We start from the raw sequence: 25,155 nt of genomic DNA, 5'->3' as shown, positions 1-25,155 counted from the left end.
AAACGCCTGATGTCTGGAGTGGCATGTAGCCAGTGTGACAAACGGTAATTAAGTACCTGTACCGTCAGTTCTCCCGGGAGAGGCAGAAGCCCCGGCCGTGACACACGTACACTGTGCACCGAGAGTCACTGCTCCTTGACTTACAGTTCCCAGCCCGTCCGAGCGCGGCCGGCGGGCGGCTCCGACCCGCGAGGGGCTCTGTGGGGGTCGGGCGGGGCTGTGCCGTGCTGGGCTCACCCGCGGGGGTTGTGCCGTGCTGTGCCGTGCCGGGCCGGCCCGCAGGGGCTGTGCCGTGCTGGGCTCACCCGCGGGGGCTGGGCCGTGCCGTGCCGTACCGTGCTGGGCCGGGCCGGCTCGCGGGGCTCGGGCGGGGGGCTCTGACCCGCGGTGGGCGGGCGGAGCGGGAGCGGCGCGGCCTCTGCGCGGCCGCCAATGGCCGGGGCGGGGCGGCACCCGTGAGCAGCCGCACGGAAAAGTTTCTGTCGGTTCGGGTTGCTGCTATCTCTGCTCTCCTTCCGCCCCCTCGGAGGCTGGCTGCCTTCTCGCTCTCTTTCTCGCTCTTGTCCCTTCCTCCTCTTCCTCGTCGTACTATGGCACTGAGTTATTAAGCTTTCAAACGCAGAGAAATGGATATGTCGGATCCCGGTTTTTGGACGGTCGTTTCCAACTTCACGCTGCGCCACCTGCGGCGAGGCAGCCGGCTCCGCCGGACTCAGAGGTGAGGCAGGCCGCTCCAGGTGCGCGGGAGCGGGCGCTGGATTTTCCCGGCAGAAGGGCCCTGGGAACGGTCGGGAGCCGCGGCCTCCTGGCTTCTGCTGGTCTGGAGCTGTGAGAGCTGAGAGCCTCTCCTTCCGAGGCCCTTGGTGGTGGTTTTTCTAACCAAACGCTGCATAGTACTCTGCCTCCATTTATAAGATCTTTTGTTTTGTCCAGCCCTTCTACCCTCCTCTTTTTCCCCCCCTTAAAGACATTTCCAGCTTGCTCTCAAGTATTCGACCTTTTATTGGAAACAGGTATTCTTTTTATGGGCAACTCAGAGCCTATTTTGTTCGGTGTTCTTAAAGGGACAGGTTTACATAAGTACCTTTTTTAAAACAGGCTAGCTTAACATTTGTTAGTATAGGAATGGCCTTTTTGGGCTTGTAACATTTTCATTATTGTCAGGAGGAGGGGAAAAGGCTTAGAAATAGTAAATGCTGAGTAAAAGTTAAAGGGTTGTGCTAGCAGTGGGCAAAAGACTGACAGGCTGTCGTGTCATGGTCATTTTTTGTGCCATGGTGGCCCTTTCAGTTAAATATGTCCCTATAACAAGAATAAGAAAAAAAATGTATAGAAGTGTGTAACTTCGGTTCACTAGTACCCTGTATGCCATTTTGAGACATACCAGGTGTGGTGTTAAATCATGACTAGCTTCTGACTGTGAAACTACCTTGAGTATTGGCTTATGTATTATCTTTGGAGAGCATGTGTAGAATGTTTCTTCTGCTGGCTAAAAAGATGGCACAAAGAAAGCAGGATAGAGGCTTAGCAAAGTTGGCTTTTACTAAGCTTTCAGTACTTAGAGTCTGATTTTTTGTTTTTCAAAAGAAAGAAAGCTACTCTCTATTTAATGGCAGAAAGTTTAAAATAAGAAAAACAAGTGGCCTGTTTGACATAGATTAAAAAACTATTCCTGCAGTAAATATCTATTATTTGTGTCTCCTACTTAGGGTAGCTGAAAATACTGAGTTATTTTATCATTATTATCCCTCTCTTGTAAATAATTTTCCCACTTTACACAGCATTAACTGAGAATTGGAATATGCCATAAAGATTTTGCTGCTGAGAAATGTTAAGGTTTTTTATTCAAATTATCTTTACTGTTCTTACTCAAATTGGGTTTGTAACCTGTGTTACAAGCCCAATCTGTGTGAAGACCTACAAATACCTTTATAAATGTATGGCAGGTTGAGGAGGAGAGAATCTTCCTAGTTCTCATAAGAAGCATGAAATAAATACATACCATTGGTTGGTTTGTTTTATGTATTTGGATACCTTCTTTCTTTTCAGGCATATTCAGTTCTGTATATGGGTTTCTTGAAATACTTGAAAGATTTTTTAAAGTGACCCTGAATATTGTCTCAGCATATCACATATATGGTATGTCAGTGAATAGTACATGCCATATATGCACTTACATTTCATATATTATAGTGATATTAAATACTTAATGCCCTCTCTGTAGCCAAATCAGTGTGTCACAGCACTGTGAAGTTAAAAAGTCAGCAGTAGAATTTCAAGGCTGCTTACTCCTAATGCACCCAGATATCCCTCCTTTGTCAGGTTGGTTCTGCCTTCTGAGGGGTGGGAAGTCACAGTCTGCTCTGTTAATGTCTCCTGGGGAATGCTGTCCACACACTTCTTCAGCTGTCTTAAAGGTGGACCTGCCCTCTGCCCCCTTTTACTCGTGGTTCATTTACTGATTAAGGTATAAAACTTAAGGAGTAATAGAACTGTCAGAAGCAAAGAACCCAGCTTGGGCCACACAGATTCTCCTAACTCTGCTGTAGAAATGGGTTTGGATTAATTAAGGTACGAGCCAGGTTTATGTGTTTTGTGCTGTGGCTCACCTGCGTTATCTTCACAGGCTCAGTCAGCCATGGCTGCAGCTGCATGTGAAAACTGGACAGATAGCTGATTACTTAGCTTAACTTGCCACGGGATGCCTTCCCCTTCTTTCTAAGAGAGCTACTGGTAACCACTCGTGTGTTGTTGTAGTTTCCCAGGCATTTCAGATGCCTGAAGAGTAGGTTAAGGAGTGAGATTTGAAGGGAGTTTAGTTTCTGTCATCTGAATCTCCTGCTGGGCATAAGTGAAAGTTTTGGGTCCACTGATTCAAGAGAGGTTTTTTCTTAATAGTTACACTGTCTATGAAACTGTCTAGCCTGATGCATGCCTAGGTGCTTCAAGAAAACTTCTAAAGAAGCGTTTCTTTCTGGTTGTATCTGCAGTTGGCTTTGGGACTCCTTCCCAATTTAAGAGTAAAAATTTTATTGTTCACTTGGGCATTTTTGCCTCTCAGTTATGTTCCTTTTGCCTCTTCAATTATTTTTACCTCTGCTACTAGATTTTTGTGGCCTGCTAGACCTTGTTGTTTCTGTGAGCACTACTCTACTTTCTTAACACCTGGGATAATGAGAATTGTACTATGAATTTTGTGTCTTTGTATAGATTTACTTGATGTGATTATGTTTCTCTCTGAGGTTCTAAGAAGTAAAGAATGAAGAGATAGGAGTTTTCCAACAGCTGACTTAACTGAATTTCAATTGCAGCAGCTCTTTGGGAAGTGATACCTGAATAAGTAGTATCACAGCCTGACTTTCAAGTGCGGTGGGTTTTGAGGACTGATGGGTAGAAAAATTATCTTCAATTATAAATTGTAGGCATTTGTTTTTCAAATCTCTGAGACTGTGCCATGGATTATTCCATGTGCTTTTACATGAAGAAATACGTCTATCACCATATAGAGAGCTAGAGTGAGCCAGAGAGGGTCTCTAAGTGTAGACATCTACTTATAGAAATTGCTGTCTAGAGTTACAGGTGGATAAGTGTGTACACATACACTTCTTTTCACATGGAAAAATCACTACTTTCTGCTTTGTTTTATGATACGTATTTGGTTCTCTCTGACACACCCTTTGTGTCTGATTTTCTTTGTGTATCTTTCACAAAACTGACATGCCAGTGATCCTTTTTGTGTGTGTCCTTTTCTCTTGCTTTTTTTTATGGTAGTTGCACTGGAACAATGTTAGTGCAATTGTTCTTCCTTTGAGTCAGAGTAGGGTATTTTTTCCCCAAAGGCATGAAATTCATGAAAGCTTGCCCAGTTGCCTCTGAACCAAAGTAGACTCATAGATGATTTGTGTTGAAACTTCATTTCATTTGTTTACAGTCACTGAAGTGGTAGTGAGTCTTTCATGACATGAGAATAAAATATTCATCAGTCATCGAATATGTGTTATGACAGTTCATAACCCTTCTGAAACCTTAGAAACAGTGGAAAGTTATAACTTTTATTGGAAACAGAACTGAGTAGTCAAACTTTGTTGTAGTTCTGTTAGTTTTGGGACAGCATGCTGCCTGGAAAAGCAGGTGTTTTGAATGTCTCTTGCTTGATAATTCAAATAGGCACAGTGGTGTTAAAATTATGATGTAAATTCTTGCTGTTGGTTTTTATGTAGACCTTGGTTTTTTAACATAGTCAACGCAGTATATTAAAAGTATATTATAAATGGATTATTTTATTTACTAACAGGTATTCAAAGTGGTCCTGTTGATGATATGAGAAAACCAATGTTTAATTATATTGATGTCAGCTGAAACTCTGTACTAGTGGAGTTATTTTACTTCTGCATAAGAGTAAACATCAGTTCAAACTTTGTTTAAAAAGTTTCTTTTTGATGTATATGTATTGTTTTTAATGTGTGTTTGGGGGTGTGGTAATTTGAAGAGCTTCACCATTTCTTGACTTTCAACTCCCTTCATTTGCCTTAGTTCCTACATGCAAGAGAGAAGAGCAGTTATTCTAATAGAGGTTGAGTAAGTTTAGAGAAGATTGTTGTCCCATAACTGGGGGGATTAAGAAGTACATTTGTGCAGACTATATGTGCTTCCAAACACACTCTAATTGAATATGTTTTGTTAGAAGTTAATTCGCTGGACCAGTGATTGCATTGTTTTCTTTACTACCTAGTGAAGTGTTAATGTATCTTGGTAATTGTATTTCCTTTCATTCACAGTAAAGGCTGTCTGTTAGGGGGATAGTTTTGCAGTCTCACAGTCAAATTGAACGTGTTGTTTTTATTTTGGTTGATGTAATTGACCAATCTTTTTCTTCAGGCAATTAATGTATTTCAAGTTCTGATTACAGTCTGAATAAGCCAACATTATTTCTTAGCTTCAGCCAGACTGGTAAGGATTCATCTGGTCATACTGCTATTTTTTGCTTCATTTTCACTCTGATAAAGTGTTATTTTATTAGAATTATGTTAAGATCATTAAAAAGTGACTGAAGGGTCTTATTTTAGAAAGTCTGAGGAAAGTTGATACATGAACAAAATAAAAAGAAGCTTAGGAAAATGCTGGAAGAAGCTCTAATTGGTTTTGTTGGGTAGGAGACAGTCTTTGTTTTTCTTACTCAGAGAATTTAAAGGATAGTAGTTCAGACATCCCTTCATGAGCTGTGGTTGGTTGGACATGCCATGTGGTCTAGGCACAGAACACAGAGATTCACTCTGTTGTATTCACTCTGTTACATCTGTTACTGATGTTCTGCAGTCATTACAGTTCTTGCGGTGTTAGACTTGTTAGTAGTTGCCTCTTCTGCTGTGCCTCTTGTCAGAGAGCTTCAAACTTTTGTCAGTGATAAGCTGAGTACCAAGTTGTGCAGCTGCATGCACTGATTGATGGGCTTGCCTCTAGCAGCTCTTTGTCAAAGGTGGAAGTGGTGATCAGAAAAGTGGATTTCAAGGGAACTTTCTGATGACTTTGGGCAGAGAAGAACCATCTGAAGTTCAGCAAGGGCAAGTGCAGGGTCCTGCAGCTGGGGAGGAATAACCCCAGGCACCAGCACAGGCTGGGGCTGCCCTGCTGGGGAGCAGCTCTGTGGAGAAGGACCTGGGGGTCCTGGTGGACAAGAAGCTCTCCATGAGCCAGCAGTGTGTCCTGGTGGCCAAGAAGGCCAATGGTATCCTGGGGGCATTGGGAAGAGCATTGCCAGCAGGTGGAGGGAGGTGATCCTGCCCCTCTACTCAGCCCTGCTGAGGCCTCACCTGGAGTGCTCTGTCCAGTTCTGGGCTCCTCAGGACAACAGAGACATGGAGCTCCTGGAGTGGGTCCAGCAAAGGGCAAAAAATTTTATTAGGTCTCTGGAGCATCTCTCTTGTGAGGAAAGACAGGGAGAGCTGGGGCCGTTCAGCCTTGAGAAGAGACAACTGAGAGGGGACCTCTTTAATATCTAAAGGATAGGTTTCAAGAGGCTGGATCAGCCTCTTCTCAGAGGTGATGAGCAGTGGAACAAGGGGAAATGGGCAGATATTGATGCTGAGGAAGTTCCACCTGGACATGAGGAAGAACTTCTATACTGTGCAGATGACCGTGCTGTGGAACAGATTTTCCAAAGAGGTTGTGGAGATACCTCCTTGGAGTTACTCAAGAACTGCCTGGACCCAATCCTATGTCATGTGCTTTCAGACTACTCTGCTTGAGGAGGCTGGACCACATGAGCCACTGTCATCCTCAGGTTCCAATTTTTCCCTCTTCTGCGATTCTGTAAATTTGTTACATGTTACTATGCAGGAATGGTCATGATTTTGTTAGTTGGAGATGGAGGTGGAATCACTCAGTATTTTGTGCATATGAAGATACTGATAACTGGTTTAGGTTGAACATTATAAATGAAGTGTATTAAATGGACCACACTGAAAATTATGTAAAACTGATTGTTGCATGCACTAGTTCTGTGTATATTGTCACATTATCTATAGGCTGTGATGTTACATGTCATTAGAAGAGGTTTAGTAGGAATTAGATTTGTTTGGAGGAACATTGGGATGGCACAAGGAGAGGTGCATATCTGAGGAGAATCAGAAGGTTCACATATCTTTGATTCAGCCTTATTCAATAGGCTGTGTTGCATTCAGTGATGGCTCCTGGCTTTTCTCTTGAGAACCTTTTTGAGGATTTTTTTCCTTTGAACCTTTGCAAATTCACTAACTGTGGTAATTGTGAAAATTTAAAGTTTTTGATCTCTATCATTTGACTTTAACCTATATTTAAAATAAGGTATCAAAGAAAAATTTATAAAAGGCTACCCACTGTGAATTTTATTTTCCTCCCTCAAAAAAAAAGTTGAAAATTATGTCAAATGAGGCACTGCTTACAGCTTTATAAATGGCTTTATATGTGTCTATAGATAGATATAATCAAAGATTCTGCCTCTTCTAACTAGACTGGTTTAAAACGTAATTATTAACATTGAAGTAAATAGGGAAAAATCAAAATCACATATAATCTATTTTATTAAATGATGGGTAGACTAACGTAGTCCTGTGTAAAGTCAAGGGTGTTGACTGAAGGAACACCATTCCTGTTGCTGCCTAATTTACTGGAACAAGCAATGTGAAGTGTTAAGCAATGAAATAATTGAGTTGAATAAAAATGTATATACCAGTTCTCTTAGTGCTTGATTGTAGTATTCCAGAATGTGTTCCAGAATTTAAAATATAAGGCAGTAAGGTGGTGTGATGTAGAACAAATACAGTTTTTTATCAATAAGGAGCTAGATTAGTCAATGATTTTTATATATCTGACAAAATTGTTATCTTTTGGTTTGGCAGATATACATGAATATAAACTTGCCTTCTTTCTCCCTGTCAGAAAGAAAATATCGATATTTTTGTTTATTTTTGATCTTCATATGTATCAGTACATATGGTGTCCCCACCCAGGGCAAGGGGGTTGGAACTAGAAAAAAATTTGAACTAGACTCATTCCAACTAGTGTAGTGTTTACATTTTGAAATACTATATAATCTTTTTTCCCTTAAGTAATAGAGGAAAGATTCACTTTTTTTTTAATTAATTCTGTGGATATTGGTTTGGCCTGGAAGCTCACCTTGAGAGAGCTGATAAGTTAAAAGTTACTTTGGTGAATGCTGGTACTAACCAACTGTGGTTGTTTTAAGAGGCACTCAAGATATGCAAAACTGAAGCGGTGGTAGGTAAATTTCTTTATTTTTCCCTGGTTGCTTTCTTGCATGCATTTAGGAACAGTGCCTTGTCAGTCTTTCCTCTCTGGGCTGCTAGGCCCAATCCTGTATGGTATTTGTACTAGGCTTATGGACAGAATCCCACTTCTCACAGGAGATCGATTTGATATGTAAAACAACTTGCAGTGCTTTTATTGTTGGGTTTGTTGGCATTTTGATGCATGCTTGGAAGAGAGGAGTTTATATGACAATTAATTGTTTTATTAAAGCTATTCACTAGATATGGATTTCTGTAAGAAGTGTTTATTTTGTTTTTGAAATAAACTTAAAAATTGTTTTTTTAAGCATCAATTCTAAGTCCTAAAGTAATTCTAGGGAAGATGGGTATAGTAGTTTAAACTTCATTTAATAAATCTCAGAATAATGAATTGGCTTCTAATTTAAGTTCTTCCTACTCTTAAAATCCTTTTGAAGCTACTGATATTATCACTTAATGGATGAGATGCTAGAATGTTCTGGAAAGGTATTCCTACAGAAAAGTATGGGTTTTCTACAGAAAACTCAACAGTAGAAAACAAAAGAAAAATAGTCCTGAGAATACCATATTTTTTCAATTATGTGCCGTAACCATGAAACCTTTTCTCTTCAAACCCAAACTGAGCTCTAATGAAACATTAGAACTTAACTGGTGTGCCTGATGGACACAGAGAGGTTTGTGTAACTGGAGGCCAGGACCTTCTTCCAGCCAAGTTGCGACATTCCAACTAGAAGTGCCATCAGTGCCTCCCAGAGATTGCTTATCAGTGGCCCATGAAGCATCTCTTGCGCTACGGATAGCTAAATGACCGTGAGGGAAGCTGGCCCCAAAGGGAGTTTGGAGAGAAAATGGAGTATGAGAGATGAAAATTTCACAGGAGCATTGTAGAAGATGTAGTGTTGTGATTCAACCAGAGGACATGGATCCATATAGTATGTAGGTTCCCTGGTTATTCTCTTGACAGAATTGTTTGTAGCAGATATATGTCATTTAATTAAACAGTATATTGATTAATATCAATGAGCCTAGCCATCCAGAGTGAAGTTCCATTGAAGTTCTGAAATGGGCTGTTTCCTGTTGATTACAGTCCATGCTGACTGAAAAAAAGGAAAAGCCTTTATTAGAATTTTCAGTTGATAAATATATCTTTACAGATTTTGCATAGTTCAAACATAAACCTAACAATCCAGTCCTCAATGAAACAGAACTTAATTACTGATAGTAAGAATAAATCAGACATGTTTCTTTCAACAGCTGTCTTGATGTTTACCAGAATTTGTCTTCAGCATGGTTTTCATTGTAAATCAATACATGGCTTTTTAAAATTTCCCTTTTTGGGAAACTGTAAGGATAATGCTTGATTAGTATCTCCTTCATTAGACAGTGTTGTTCAGTGAGAAGTTGTAATTAACAAATAACCTTTGTATTAATACTGATAACCCTCTTGGAGTTATAAAAAGTAGATTGTATATGTTTGTTTTACAGATTTGCCTTTTCAGTGACTCTAGGCCTGTCTAGCTTGTTTTTATGCGTGGGTATGTCAAGGGAATTTCCATAAGTGCTGTAACAGTAGAAGCAAAAGCAGTCAGACAAGTGCAGTATGCTCTATTCACCTTGTCTACAAACACGCCAAGCAAAAGGATGATTATGTCAGTTCACTGCACCGTCAGGTCTTACCAGAGCATCTTTTGCATTATCCGCATAATGAACACAGAAAACATATAACACTTTGTTAAAGTAAGCTTGCCTTATGTATTTTTTTTTTTCTTACATGAGGCTTGGTGATTTGGCTTCATCACTGGCCTTTCTGCCATGTTTTGATGATTGAACTGTTGAGTTTGGAGGCATTTCCCCATCTCCCCATCTCTGACCTATGAGTAACTGGAGAACAGTTCTTTTGGGAAATACACTTCTGTCTGTTTTTTCCTTGCTGCTCACTTGTGTCTTAGATGTGTTATTCTGTCTTGTCAAATGTCAAAATATTATCATCTTCTGCAAGGCTTTGATTTCTATCTGTGGGAAAAAATTCAAAACAGATAAATGAAACTTCTCCCTGTTTTGTTGTTTTTGTTTTGTTTCTTAAGTTTGAAAATTATATCTTCACATTATTTCTTCTGTGTCTTCTTCAATCTTCAAAAAGCAAGACCCTTTTTTCATTTTTTTTCCCCTTTTCTGTAAAGGAAATACAAAACATACTAGTGTATATGAAAATACTAGGTTACTTTTTAAAATATGCAATTTGTTTGTGTGGGTCAGACCTAAGCATTCAGCATTATCTACAAATTAATACCTTTTAGCAATCATGTGTTTCCTTCTTCTGATTCATAAATTATAAGGCAAGAAGAAACCAGTAGGATCACCTGCTCTGTCAGTCTACAGGAAACAAGACAAAGAGTAATAGTGTCAGAGATTTAGTAATTTGGCTCTCCCAGATAAGGTAACCTGTTTGTTTAATCATTGATGAGTTTAGCAAAATCTGAAAGGTTTAACACTGCTCAGGACAATTTTCTTTTGTTTTCTTGTTCCTTAAGTCAGCTGTCTTTTACCATTACTAATTTATTGCCATGATATTGTCTTTCACACTAACTTCAGTAATAATCTCAGAGATATTAGGCCAGTCTCTTCATAAATGCTGAAAGTGTTCAGTACGTTCTTTGTGACTGTGCCTGCCTAAATCCAGTACAAGTGTCACCAGATGGATATTAATAGAAGGAAACAATCTAAAGAGAGGTCCAAAGGACTGCTGGCATTTTCTGCCTCAGTTGATATTGAAAAATGAATTTTCCCTTCAAGTGATACTGAGGGAAAACAATGTTGTGTTTTCTAGAGGACGCCTGCCCTGGGAAGCTGGCTGAGGAGCTGACAGCATGGTCTGGCCTCTGTGTGGTGGGACTGCTTGGCTCAGCTCCCTGTGGGAGTGCAGGATGTCTATAAGGACTTGGAGGGGGAAGTTGTGTGCTGCTTTTCTGTCTTAGGTGTGACAGGCTATCTGAAAAGATGGGAGGGTGTGGGATTTGTATGAAGGAATGTGTCCTGCTGAGGTGTTGTTGGATGATGGTAGTGCAGCAGGAGGCAAAAGTCTCCCATTGGTCTTGTTAATGGAGACTCCTAAGTTTACAGCTGCTCCCAGGTTTATCTTGTAGGTAAATCAGCTAGATCATTGCAAAAAAAAAGATGCAGGAATGAAGTAAACCATATGCAGTGTGAACAGGAACATGTGGCAGGAACACCCAGTGCATATTAGAAATCCAGCACCCTAATAAAATGACTTGTTGCTCTACATTGTTTTGGTATTGTGGTATCATATGCCTGTAGAATAAAAGTATCTGTCAAGTTTCAGATGATTTGAAGTTACAAATTAAGCTTTTTTTGGTTTTAAATTTACACAAAGGTGTTGCTATGTTTAATATGCCTATTTATCTTACGTAAATAGGCATATTAAACGTCCATGTAACAAGAGATAAAGAATTATGAAAGTGCATTGCCCAGTATATATGGAAAAACTTCATGTTTTAGTTACAGACATTTTTAATATAGAGTTTGAGACCTGGTTCATTGTTCTGTATTACAGAGTTGCCGCTTTGAAGTCACAGCAGGAAGGCACATACTGCTGCACAATCGAAACCAAGGAGACATAGTTTTCATTCTAGTTTTCATACATTTATAGATATTTCACCTGAACAATTTGTGCTGTAGGATTATTTTCCTACAAAATTTGTATTATTTTTTAAAACCACTTTTCTAATAGATACCAAGATTGTGTAAGTATGATACTCATAAACCAAGAGTTGATGATTTCACTTTACATTAACCATCCTTAGGGCAAAGGCAGCAAATATTATCAATACACCTACTCAAGATAAGTGACGTGAGAATAGGACTTGAAGTCCAAGTAGTTAAAAGGCAGTTCATTACAGTACAATTTGGAAAGAATGTGGTGCTTTTTGTTATTTGGATAAGATATATGCAGTATCAGATTTTTTGCTTTTAAGGCATTTGCTTTTTAATTGTCTTTTTTTATGATAACAACTCCCATTAATTTACTACATTCTGCCTTTATTAGGCAATGCATTCTTCCAGGCCCTGTCAAAAGTAAGAGCTTCTATTGCCTCATAAAAGCCTTAGAGAACAAAGGAAACTCATGTAGAAGGTGAATTTATTTGTGTCTTTGTGACTTGACTGTGACTATAAGATACTGAAGTAGTTTTTTGGCCAGTGTCACATTTTTTCCTTTTTCTCTAACCCTCTGTGGTATTCATAAAACAGGAGATGTTCTCTGAACAAAAACAAAGGCTGCAAAAATGGTGGTTTTATGCTTTATGGACATTTCTTAAAGCATCCTTCTGCTGTGATGCAAATAGAAACCTTAAATTAGCTAATGAGCTAATGGGCCGGATGAGTAGTGAGGTGATTACTCTTCCTGATGGCCAAAAATTGTAGCACACCCTTTTCTGTCACCTTACCTCATCCACACCCTATTCTAACCTGTTGGAGATGTTTGTCTTGTCTGTGCGTTGAGCCTGAGTTTTTGGGCTTGTGTAAGCTCTTTGGATCAGAGGCTGTCCTTTGTTGTGTTCCTGTGGTGTGGAGAACAATGGAGACTCGTAGCACAATTGCATATACAAGAATTAATAATGCTTCTGCATATATAAGAAATAATAATGCTTCGCTTTGCTAGGCTCTGTTACTTAAGAGACCCCAATGGTTTTGTTCTTGACAGTAGAAAATGTGAGAGAGATCTCTCAAGATGCTTTTCTTGAAGAAGTCCTGGGACAAAGATGGCTGTTTTTCCAGAGTTTCTTCAAATTCGCTCCATTGCCGTTTAAAGAAGGGAGGCTACAATCTGAGATCATTGTACAGTGTTGAAGAACAAAGAAAATAATCCAGTCATTATTTTTAAATAGAATATTGAGTAAAAACATCTGCAACCTGTTATCATTTATTCCAAAGACTTTTTCAACTAAAATGCATCTTTATTTCTACTAGCATAGTTGGGGTTTTTTTGGCTGTGAGTAATAATCACATGGCTGTAGGGTCATGCATAGAGGAACACCTACAATTTTCTGGTTTTTTTCTGTGTGTCCTTGTAGAAGATAAAATGTGTAGAAAACAAAACTGCAGATTATTTTTTTCACTCATTTTCTGCATGTTAAGTCTGGAACAGAAAATGTGCAATAGTGTTAATGTACTTGGTGAATTTAGTGGTTGCCAAGGTTTTCAAGTCTGTATGATTTCAAGCATGATGTATGATTAATTTCTATTGATTTTGTGTTTGAACTTAGCTGGAAGGTACCTCCTATTACACTGTAAGGCAGTAGTCTCTATGCTTAAGGCTCATTTTTCTTTTCCTTCTGTTTTGCCAGCACATGGAATTTATAAAATGACCATATTGAACTATACTTTATAAAAACAACATTCGTATGTATCTTGAGGGTATGATTTAGTTGCTTGTATGTGAAAAACTGACTTCTAATCTTTAATGTGGCCACAAACCGCTTGATCACCTTAACAGATGAACGAACTTCCATGCTTCTCTTTGCATCCTCAGTGGTAATAACCTTTTAACAAAATTATCAATATAATTTGCCTACCTTTTATACTTGGCCTGTGATTTGATAGCTATGTAAAGGTAAATTTAATCTGAAACCATACTCATCGCAGTTTATTGTCAGAGATGCCAAGTTCTCTTAATTGGTGAATTGTACATACATAATGGGTGTACAGACTTATTTTTATTAGTTTGGGAAGGTGTCTTGCTGGGTTTTTTTTGTTTTGTTGTGGTTTTTTTGTTGTTGTTTTTGTGGGGTTTTGGTTTTTTTTGTTGTTGTTGGTTGGTTGGTTGTTTGGTTTGGGTTTGGGTTTTTTTGGATTTTTTTTGCTTTTTTTCCCCATCAAAAGACCTTTTTGATTTTAAATTAAGCATTGGCAGACAAATGTTTAAGGTAATCAGGGGGTTACTTAACACAAATATACTGTCTAAACAGTTGGATTTTTTCTTTAATTAGTTTGTTGAGAGTTGAGGACCAGCCCAGGACTGCTGGACTGAGGAAAACACATTCAGTTGATTTGGTTTCAGAATGTTCAGTAAGTCTCTTCACAAGTGTGTGTGCTTCACTGCATTTACATTTCCTCAAAGCAATGATCTCTAATGATCTCACGTGCTTGGCAGCACCTATTCATCTGCCAAACAGCGCTGTGCCCTGCAGCACCATGCTGGGGTGTGTGCTTAGCTCTGACTCGGAGGTGATCATCATTTCCTGCAGCAGCCAGTTAGCCCAGTGCTGCATCGCCCAAGATGTGAAAAAATCGCAGGCCAGGCAGTGTGGCTGCAGGCACTTGGTCTAGTAAAGCTAGACTTGTAAAGAATGTGCCGTGTAGCTTTGTATCACACTGCAGCATGATTCCTGTCTCCAGCATTGGTGAATGACATACTTCTACTCTTCTGCTTGTGGTCAAGTGTGCTGGGAGACATTAGTGAATAGGAAGATGAGAATTTGCCCTTTGGAGAGAGTGACTATATTATCTGTTCAAAAATATGACTGGTATAACATACTGAGTAGTCAGTATTTAAAAACAGAATATTATTTTCTGGTATTGTTATTACTATAGCTTCTTTTTAGAGCTCTGAATGGGAAATGCTTCAGTGACTAAGATGTAATATCAAATACAGAACTATCAGTAAAGTAATGTTAGTCCAGCTTCAGTCTTACAGAAACTTTTGGGAGTTTAGCAGATTTTTGGAGAATGATACTATACCTGTCCTATGTTAAATAGGTGTAAAGCTGTTATTCTAGTGTTTGGGATTATTTTCTGGAAAGAAAGAAACCGTAAAAAATTAGGCACGCAAGGTATTATATTTCTCTGTAAAATATGAAGAATAAAAGAATCCTTCTCACTCAATAAATACTCTCTGTGATTGTGTGGAACCTAATTAAGCAGTTTGGAAGGAGGAGATGATGAGGTTGCATTTGTTTTTCACCAGATTGTTGTATGCCATTTTGCCAGTTACAACCTTGGGTTTGTTGTTTTTTTTTTTTAATTGGTCTTTTTTTAGTATTTCATTGTCACCGTTTTTCTGTATCAGCTAAATTTATGCTAGTCACACTGAGGCAAGAGATTATATATGCCCATAAAAACAAGTCAGAACTCTGTGAGCTAGATTGAGAAAACAATCAGTCACTTTTTAAGTGGTTACACACCCATATGTACATCCAACTAGTTGTCCAGCCCTTCTGAACCTGTATGGCACCATTACCTACCTGCATGGACTTTCTCGAGGATTTTGAAGGATTGAAAGATCACTTTGATTTAATGTTTAGTTATGGATTTATGGAAGGGAGATGATTAAGAAGCATATGATTATGTTAAAATTGAGTTGTCTATGTTTTATCATTAAATTTATATCTTCAAGGTGGTAATTTTTGTGGTTAGGATTCGAAGAAAGGATAATACCAACAAATGTCTCAATTCTTTTATACTGAAGACATTTAAGAAAATAGCTTTTGCGGACAATTTGTTTCTCAGAGGTATGCCTACGTTTGGTTTTCAAGCTGAATGTAGTCTGAGGTCATCTGTAATGATTATTTGAAAAGCTGAGCTAGAGCTTATGCTAATTGAAAATCTAATGTTTGATTAAACCACTGAACCAAATTAGAGGTGTTAGGCTTCTATTTTAAAAAAATAGAAATGAAACCGGAAATGAAGAATTAGTGTTCAAACTCTGAGCGCATTCTCTCTTACTACTGAGAGGGTTAGGAGATCACAGAATGTCAGGTGTTGTAGTTCTACTTGAACCCATGGACATTATGTCAAATGGACAGTGTGTGGAAATTATTTTCAGTGGAACAGAATATTCCTCTATTAAAACCTGTGAATTTATCTTAAACTGGAAGTTCAGCTTTCTCTTCTCTTCAGCCATGCTGCTTAACATGACGGGTAATCTGCAAGACAGCTTTCTGTGGTGGAATCATGGAAGTGAATCTCAGAATAGTAATGATGACACTATTTTTTCATCAGTACAGAATGTGTGGAAACTCTTGATTTTGGCTTGTTCATGTAAGAGTTACTTGTTAGCATAGTAATGTGTCTTAGAGAATTTGTGAAGCGTGACGTGATCTAGTGGTACTTCAAGTTATGGTTGAGGAAAGGGGGAAATTTGCTCATTATGGATCCTATTATTACTTTTCTCATTTACCCATTGAAGCGTAATATGTAATTTTTTTCCAAGTTTTTCATGTAAGTTTCATGGTTCTTGTTCAAGTTAACAGCTTTTGTGTAATGAACTGCTTTTGTGCAGCAAGACTTAAAGTAAAATCGCCTTTTGTGGGAGGATTTCAGCTCTCCTCTGAGAGAGGAGACAATTGACAGCTTTGAGACGAATTCCCTTTCCAATTTATTTCTTCTACTGCCACGTTTCTGCTGCCCCAGACATTGCTGCTTCAATGTGGAATTTTAGTAGAAGTTTAGAAGCCTATACAGATCTGATTTTGCAGGATTATGAAATCTTGAGATATTTTTAAATACATGATAGAATTTCCAAAATTCTTGAGAAGATCTACGTGTAAAGAAGAAAGACTGTACACTGGATTGCACTGTTCAACTTCATATGCATGCAAGCTAGTGTTCCTTTTTATTTGGAATTCATTACTTCTATGTAGAGTTTAGCGTTAGTTAATTTTGTCTGGTTTTAGATACTTACCGTTGATCTTGAATCTTCCCATTGCCAAAATACAGCTTGAAACATGAACTTCCAAGAAAAACTGTCAAACCAAAAAGTAAAAAAACAAACCCAACAATAATAAACCCCTACCTTCAAACACTGAAAACTTGGACTGTTTGAGTCACTGTATGGATCCAGAAGATGTAACTTGAAGACTGCACATACTCCATTATGTAATTTAAGACTTGGCAGCAATGCACTGACTTTGGTTTCCTCTCCTTTGTCAGCAATTCTGCTTGTATTGGAGCAGATATTGTTTCGTCTGTTAAGTTTAAAAGCAGATGTTAACTGTCTTGTGTTGCATGGTTCAACAAGCAGAATTTCCTGCAGCATCTCAGGTGGCTCTGGTTGCTGCCAGCAGCACTGCTAGATGTGGCGCTGAGTTGTTGCAGCAGTTACATCACATGGGCTGTGGGCTGTTGTGGCTGCGGACAGTAAGTTAACTGATGTGTTCAAAATTAGAATGTTTACTATAATTACCACTGCTTGCTTTTTTGTCTCTGTAGTGGATGTTGCTTTACTAGTCATTTTATGTGATACTTCATTCTTGACACATCAGGGTGAATTAAACACATCTTCATTTTGAAATTATTCCTCTTCACACTATTAGCTCATACCTGTTTACACACTATAAATCATATCCTTGCTTCATTTTCTTCCTTCTCTTCTTCCTTCTACACTGAGTCACTGACATTTGCTTTCATTGATCTTCTGTGACCTACTTCTGTTTGTGAGCAATTAGTGCATTGCTTTGGTAGTAAAATAGTCCTTTACCTGTATGAGTGTTTTTACAGGGCGAAGTACATGCAAAAGTTGTTTTCATAAATTGCTTATATACTCTGTAATGTGTTTCAGATGGTCTTAGCCTTTTCCCTGTATTCTTGTATTGATATATAGGTTTAAGTCTAGTATAGAAAGTATACACGTTAATTCTGGGGTTTTTTTGTTGTTGTTGTTGTGTTTCTGTGTTCTTGGATTTTCATGAGAGAATAAGGTTTACTGACCATTGAAGTGGTCAGGAGAGATGTAAATGAGAAATCTAACTTTATTCTGGAAATTCCATTTTTTTCTGTAAAACTTCACTAGCAGTAAGAAATCTTCTTTAAGATATACTATAAATGGATTTTGTGGGCCAGATTCATTCATGTTGATATGCTTCACTCTGCTTGGAAACTTCTAGTGTTGAATATGTACTAGAGTTTTTTGCTAAAATGATGCTACTAATTTTCCAGTTTCACTCACTGGATTTTCATTAGGCATAACTGGGTGGATAAACTTAAAGTTATTTTGTGTTCTAGTTGTGGAAGGAAGCTTGAAGTATATCATTGCAGAGAAGGATTTCCCTTTCCCTGGGTAATGCATTATTTTTTCTCAGAGCCTGTATGACAGGTCACAACCCAGCACTATGGTGTTTTGATCTGCAGAAAGCCTATCTTAGATTCGCTAAAGGGATTCTAAAATTGAACAGTTGTTTATGATTTAGAGACTTGGATTACTAAAGTGGCACAGCATGTCAGAAGGAAGGGATGTTTGATGACATGACATGAATGCATTGTCAGTACTTTATTTGCAATGGCCTAGATAATTTGTTTCTGACCTCACTGAGTAATCCAGTCAGTTGAAACATGAAGCATACACCACTGAAACTTTTTTCAATACCATGCCACACTATTTTTAATACTATAAATGTGCATATATATATATTGTGCAGGTCTGTGACAGCACACTGAAACACATAAATCATCTGATCTTTCCTGGCTTCTGTGGTGCTTGATGATTAAGCATTACTATTAAAAAAAAAAAGTAAGTGGATGTCAGAGGCCTTGTGTCATCCCCATTTGTGACTGTGCCTGGAGATGTTTAAATTGCTTCACTAGAGATTATTCAGATGTTTCCAGTTACCTCACTGTGACTGTGCAGTGTGATGATCTGCATGTGTAATAGGTTCCCTTCCTCAGTAGCTGTATTGGCATGTGGAGCTGAAGTTTGCTTCCAGACTTAGTCTGCGTGCTGGGTTTTATACAGGGAGGATAATTTGAGCTGTAGGTGGTGTTCAAGTTAATCTTGCTGACACAGCTTACTTAGTACACAATTGCAGTTGAAAAAGGCAGTTTGTATTCTCATGGTTAAAATAAAAACTTTTATTTTCTAATAGAGAAATTCTGAACCAGTAAAAGACTTATCTGTGGTGTAACTTTGTCTTCAGAAGGGAGATCGCTTATGTGACTGTACCAGTTTAGATACGCAGCTAACTTTTTAAGTGTAGATACTGTATATCTAATACAAATCTATGGAGAAAAGAAATAATTTATGTACATTTGTAAATGGTGTCAACTATGTGCCAGCACGTACTTAATTTTTTTTCTGTTGAATTTCTCATGAGGCATTGTTAAATGAAAAGTAATGATCAGTAGTTATGTCTGTTACATAAGCCCAGTTTTAATCTGGAAAAAAGGTAGATCAGACATACCCATTTCTTACAACAGTTATTTATTGTTTTGCTTCAAAAGGGATATCACTGTGTTTGGAAACTCCAACACAGACTTTAATTTGTTATTGCTCTGTAAGACTGTTGGGGAATGGCACCTTGCTGGCTGCGGAAAAATCTGTAGCTGTGTCTCAAGATCATGACACTGTGGAGTGTTTGGTCACTTACCTTTTAGCATAACTTTGCAGATGTCTGGTTCCTGCAGAACAAACACCCTCTTCATGAAAGCTGCCGTAGCTGGCATTAATTGATGCCCTCTGCCACAGGCTCAACAGAGACCAACAGCTGAATGGGCGCAGTGAATGGATTTTTTTTTTCACCTTCCCCTGGGAAAATAATGCTTCTAGATGCTTAATTATCATTTAATTAAAAAACTTTTGGTCAGCTGTCAGTGGGATGGAAAGAGAATGTGGGTCTCACTAAAGAGAGGAGGGTCTTTTGTTTGCAAACTGAATTTCTGAACTGCAGTCAATGTGTGCATACTCAAATGTGGGACACTGATGGTGCTGCCAGAGGTCTTGTGGGAACAGACATAGTTTTGAGGTTGAATGCCTTCCACTTAATTGTTCATATTCAATCTCCTAACCCGTAAAGGGCATAGTTTTCAAACGCCCGTATTTTGCCCTAAATAATGATTTTAATTTTTCTTAAAGTTTTTTTCTTTTTTTTCTTAAGTCCAGTGCATTAACTGCTTAAGCATTACTGACTCCTTATGTGCAAACAAAAAGCAATGCAGAATATTAATTGCAAAGTGTTTATATTTCTTATATAGAAAGTGTGACACTTCAGTTACATAATATTTCCTCTTGTGTTTTTTAAAACCTGAGAAGGGAAGAGAAATAGGACCACTTTTCCTGTTACTTGGATTGATTCCCTTAAAGAAAAGATGGAAATCTACATTGCGTTGTTGAAGATTAGGCATTTATTGTGAATTTTTGGCAACTCTCATGTTTGGATGAAGAATGAAGATAAACCACAGCAATTAGTGCGACAGTGCTGCGGAAAGAATGAAGCTTATTTCCCTCACATGTCAAATGCTCAGTAGGTAGCTGTGCTTCATCACTCTACTGCTTTCCATTCTGTAGACGTGTATCCCCACTTCTGGCTCTCCAGAGGTTAAAAGGTAACTTTATGTTCTTAGTAGGAGCATGTGTCTCCTGGGGACTATCCTCCTTAAATGCTTTTCCCTACTTTGTTTTTCTTGTTGCCCAAGTGGGAAGCCTGCACAAGGAGTAAAAGAATTCAGACTCTTATCCTGCTGGTTGTGATAATAGAAGAATTCAGACTCCTCTGCTACTCTGCTTATCTGCTGTATCGTTTTCCTTCAGTCAGGTGCATTGCTCTGACGTTGTCTTAGCTGTTCATTTCTTAAGTCTTTGGTAGTATTGCTAAAGGTTTGAAGACAACACATTTAGTCAAGCAGCCTCATAGTTTTGAGAGAATGGGAGCTACCAGATTTATTAAAGAAGGAAAGAAGCAGTCCTGTCCTGTCTGGACTTACTGCTCTTCCGAGTAAAAATGAATTGTTTCTACTTAATTATAGGAGAAAGGAGTCAAGTTTAATTATAATTAGAGGTTAAACCAGAGGAGAACTACTGAATTAGTGTGTAAAACCACGTAAAATCTGTCTCCTTCAAGCAGCTCCCAATCTCCTACCCTTGAATTTTAGGATGTGATTACTTTAGCTCTACTACTTGAAGACTATTTGGAGAAAAAAAAGTTGGGGGAGGCGTGTGGAAAACAAAGGGGAACAAAAATCGTAAAACTATCTTAAAAATATTGTGAAATAATGTAGGAAAAAGTATTTCTAGGACTTTGCCTGATTTCTCCTGGGCGAGTCTCTGTAGTACAGTGCAATGCAGACTGTTTCATGTGATGTAGACTTCTGTTTTAATAAGCTTCTGATTTTTTTTATGTGAAAGTCACTGTGGCAACATAAAATTTTTAATGGGTACCAACAAATAGAGGACATTGAAAGGAAGATGAAGCACAACTTCCATAACAAGAAGCAGGGCAAACAAAATAGTTTCTTGGGTTTTTTTCCCCCAGCTGAAAATGGATTAGTAATTTCTGTAGTGTCTCTTAGACATCTACCAAGGAAGTAGGCTTTTTTAGGCTGGCTGCATGTAACTACCTAATTTCAAAACGTGACAGTCTTTAACCCACTGGGATGTTTTGGGTATTGATGCCATGCAGACACTTTGAGCCAAGAGAAGCACTCCTTGAAGTTCTTTCCATGCTTTTTGAGGAACATGATTACTGTTATGAAGAGGCTTGTATGGCTTATCATCCTGGCCTGATACATGGTAAGTTAGGAACAGTGCTCTTCTGAGTGAGTAAGAAGTAAAGAAGCCCCAGAGGAGGTAGTTCTAAGGGGAAAACAGAATGAGAAAACTGGAGAGAGGGTGAACAGGGTTTCACTGTGGTAGGTAACTGGACAAACAGGTCTTTGGTCTGTAATCTGGAGACACTCCCATGTTTTATCTAAATTCTGAACTCTGGTGGCCTCAGTTTCAACTGGAGTTACAGAAAACTCAGGATATGTGCTTGGCTCCCTGGCAGTATTAAAATGTTCTGGAGAGTTGGCTGTGGTTAGTCCTTGAGTCTGGGTGGATGTTGTTCAAAGGAGGTATGGCTGGAACAGGACCCATTTGTTTATTGGTTTTGTTTGGGGTTATTTTTTGAAGGGGCTGACTGGGTAAAAGTTGTCCATATATTCACTGCTTGAATGTAAATGTGGAAAAGCCTACTGTTTCCCATTGAGGGGGTAGAATGGTGGTGCCTCAGCTGAGGGGGTCCCTTGACTGAGTCTGACTGCTTGTGTTGTGGGCAGCAGCAAGGCTCGCTCCTGAACCAGGGACAGAGCCACTGGAAGCATCGCCTGTGACAGTGTCTGTGCTACAGCCTTGCGGACAGCACACCAGCCTGAGGTGAAGGGGTGGCTCCAGAGGAAATGGTGTCCAACCAAGATCCTGACTCACCTCCATCTGCTCCCCCAGTTTCTCCCAAGCTGTTAACAACCAGCAGTGGGTCAGAGTGAGAAACATCCTGCCCCCAGCGTTTCCTCTGCAACTTGGTGGGAAGTGTCTGCCTGCATTCTCTTAGCACAGGAGATGCACCAGGAAATTGTAGTCAGAATATGGAGTGATAAGGGTTAATGTAAACTGTAGGGTATGGCCCAAAAGCACAAGGAGGCCTCTTTTTTGAACCTCCTGTCTGCAGCCTAGATAGGCTTGCCCTCTGGTAAATAGCTATTTCCTGTCCAATGCAGACAGTTTCTGCAAGATTATCTACGGTGCAAGTCAAGGCACTACTTCATTTGGTTAACATCTCCAAACTAGTGATGCTGTGATCTTAATAGGTGTGATGTATGACTTTTTTTTTTAAGACAAGGCTTCTTATATATTATAAACCCTTCACAGTGGCTACTGATTTTGGCTTTTTTCAGTTAGGCTTTTTTTTTGTTGTTGTTTGTTTGTTTGATTTGGGTGTTTTGATTTTGGTAGGTTTTTTCTTTGTTTGTTTTGGGGATTTTTTTGCATGTTCTGAATTATGTAACATGCAGGTAATCATACTTAGCAGTAATTTAGGCCAGCCCTGCATGTTTTTCCTCTACATTTGGTGCTAGCTTCCTAGTTACCCTTCTATTTTGAATGAATAACATTTTTGTGTCAAGGAATTTAGTTAAATTTCTCAGCAGGATAAGAAATACCTGGTAACTTGGTTTTTTTTTTCCCTTCTCAGAATACAAAATAAACTATAAATTCAAGAAACAGTGGGATTTAAATGATCCCATCATCGTGTTCTCAATGGGTTGTATGATGTGAAGATGCAAAAATGTAATTTGGTTATAATAAAGCAGAATTGCTCAATGGCCCAGGGGTTTGTGATCCTGAGCATTCTTTTTGTATGCCCTCCTCTGCATACTCACTTTGGTTGTAGTACAGACATTAACTTTTGTGCAGCTATTTTATGAATATTGTACAACTATGGAGTTAGTAGTTAGCTTAATACTCTTTCTTTGTTACTGTAGAGATGAATATTTAATTATGTGAGTTAAATGTGAATCAGTGGGTTTAGGAAAGTTCAGGACAGACAGAAGTATGCCGTTTTAAATCTGTAGAAGAAATTCAGATTTCTTGTAACTACTGATTTTCTTCTTCTCCTGTGCAAGAAGAAGAAAAACTATGGATCGAAATTGACTAGAGTAAAAGTGAGAGCAGTCAGTGAAGCTGAAGATGCTGAACACATCCAACTAGCAATTGAGAAGGCATAATGACCTTGTTATTTGTATTGTAGGACTGGTTCAAAGGAGATTGAGAAGCCCTTCTCAGTGTGAGTAGTCTTTGTGTCAGTCTCCCTCAGGTCTGGTTTTTAGACATTTGGCAGATATTTTTACAATTCTGTGATTTTTCCTGGTGTCTGCTTTTGCAGTGATGCTGTCATGCTCGCATTTGAATCCTTTAGGGCAGTCTATGGAAAAGGTGATCATACATCTAGTTGATTGCATTTTATGTTTTATTTTCCCTGTAGAAAATACAAAGAAAAAGTCTCTTCTTTTGTATGATTGAGGAAAGGTGAAGTTCTGATGGCATGGTGGCATGCTGGTAATTGGTATTAATGGTAGGGAGAAGGGAGTTTCATGCACGTTTTTCAGTATTCAGAGAGGACTTGTAGCTTACTGCCCGTGTTTGTCTGGCCAGTAGCCAAAGCCACTCAGTGTAGTGTTGCAAAGGTTTGAGACAGACCACCAAACTAGGGCAGCCAGCAGCTGCATCTTGGTGTGCTGTTTTCATTATGTTTTGACAGCACTCTTGTTTCTTCAGATTAAAGCTCACTTTACTTAAGTTGACTAAACCTCACATACAAAAGAGGAAAATCTGAATCTGTCCCTACATTACAACACTTAAAATTTAAATCCCAGTAGCCTATTTTCTGCAGTGCATTACAGACTGATGCAGAATAATTCCTCACAGGAGTATACATAGTAAGTAGAACATTTGACTGTATGTGCAATGTTGTAAAGGTAGAATGTTAGAGATAGATATATATTTATCAAAATATATGCATACATTTTATGCATATGAATATGAACATGTGTCTGTATATGCATATATGCACATGTATATACACATACCAAATTTGGAGAGTGTATCTGCAGACATACAGTCTAGGTAAAATATATCAGAAAATACTGCTAGATAATAATTTTATATGAATGTGAAATACTGACAGCCTTTAAAAGTGTAACTCTAATTCCTTGAGGAATATTCTTGGCCAGTTTGTTTCCTTGCATAAAGCAATCTAGGTGTGAACTGGTGCTGTGTGGGCTGTGTTTAACTTTCTGGGTCTGGAGATGCTTCATCAAATACAAGCTTCAAGGCTACTTTCGACAAGGAAGCTGCTTGCAGTATCGATGTGCGTCATCTCTTCAGGGCAGCTGGTTTTTGCATTTATTCCAGTTAATATCCCCGCAGAACTTGTCTGGGTTCTGGAGCACATGGAAGTACTCACTGAACTGCTTTTTAATGTAGAAGGCTTCTTCTTTAAAAACAAAGTAAACCGAACCAACCAGACAAAATAGCCAAGACAAACTGAACTAAATTCTTCACTTCAAATGTTCTGGGTTTTTTTAAGTTCAGTGTGCACTGTTCAATGACTCTTCAGTATTGGTGTTGCTGAAGATAATAACTGTAAAGTCATACCTTAGCTACCTTCATAACAACTTAAATATAACTGAGATAGAACTTAAATTTAACTTTCCTGTATAACCAAAGTCACAATATCTCAAGTCTTGCTAGAGACAGTATGTTCCTGCTAGGGTAGTTTTCAACTATGCAGTTTTAACACCAGAGAAATTATAACCCCTTTTTCTATCCCTGGAGCCTTTATAGGAAGGCTGGTCTTGCATTATTAGTGTCTCATATGTATCTGGTTAGGCTTCACATTCTGGATATGGCATTAACTTAATTTCTTTGTGCTTGTATTGGCAAGTAAAACCATTTGTTTGTAGCCTCTTTTTAGAATGGGAGAAATCCCTTCTAATCTTTGCCTACAACTAAACTGCTATATGTTACACTAATAATTAAGATGGTGTGGGGTAGTGCTGTGCTCAGCATAGCCTGTGAGAGGTGGTAACCTGTCAAAATAGCTTGGGCTCCAAA

The 25,155-nt window shown here is 38.7% G+C and overlaps 1 protein-coding gene across 1 annotated transcript in view; it reads left to right on the top strand.

Moving 5' to 3' along the window:
* Nucleotides 1–515: 515 nt before the first annotated feature.
* Nucleotides 516–25,155, top strand: part of MAST4 (microtubule associated serine/threonine kinase family member 4) — a 102,628-nt gene continuing 77,988 nt past the window's right edge. Inside the window, exon 1 of the mRNA XM_059491755.1 lies at nt 516–718. Coding sequence (XP_059347738.1) covers nt 627–718 — 92 coding nt within the window. The 5' untranslated portion in view covers nt 516–626. The remainder of the gene's footprint in view (nt 719–25,155) is intronic.

The sequence above is a fragment of the Ammospiza nelsoni genome, chromosome Z, assembly GCF_027579445.1.
Source record: "Ammospiza nelsoni isolate bAmmNel1 chromosome Z, bAmmNel1.pri, whole genome shotgun sequence".
In the NCBI taxonomy this organism is placed as follows: domain Eukaryota; kingdom Metazoa; phylum Chordata; class Aves; order Passeriformes; family Passerellidae; genus Ammospiza; species Ammospiza nelsoni.
Note: the sequence above shows the minus strand (reverse complement) of the source record. Positions and strands in the feature narration are given on the sequence as shown.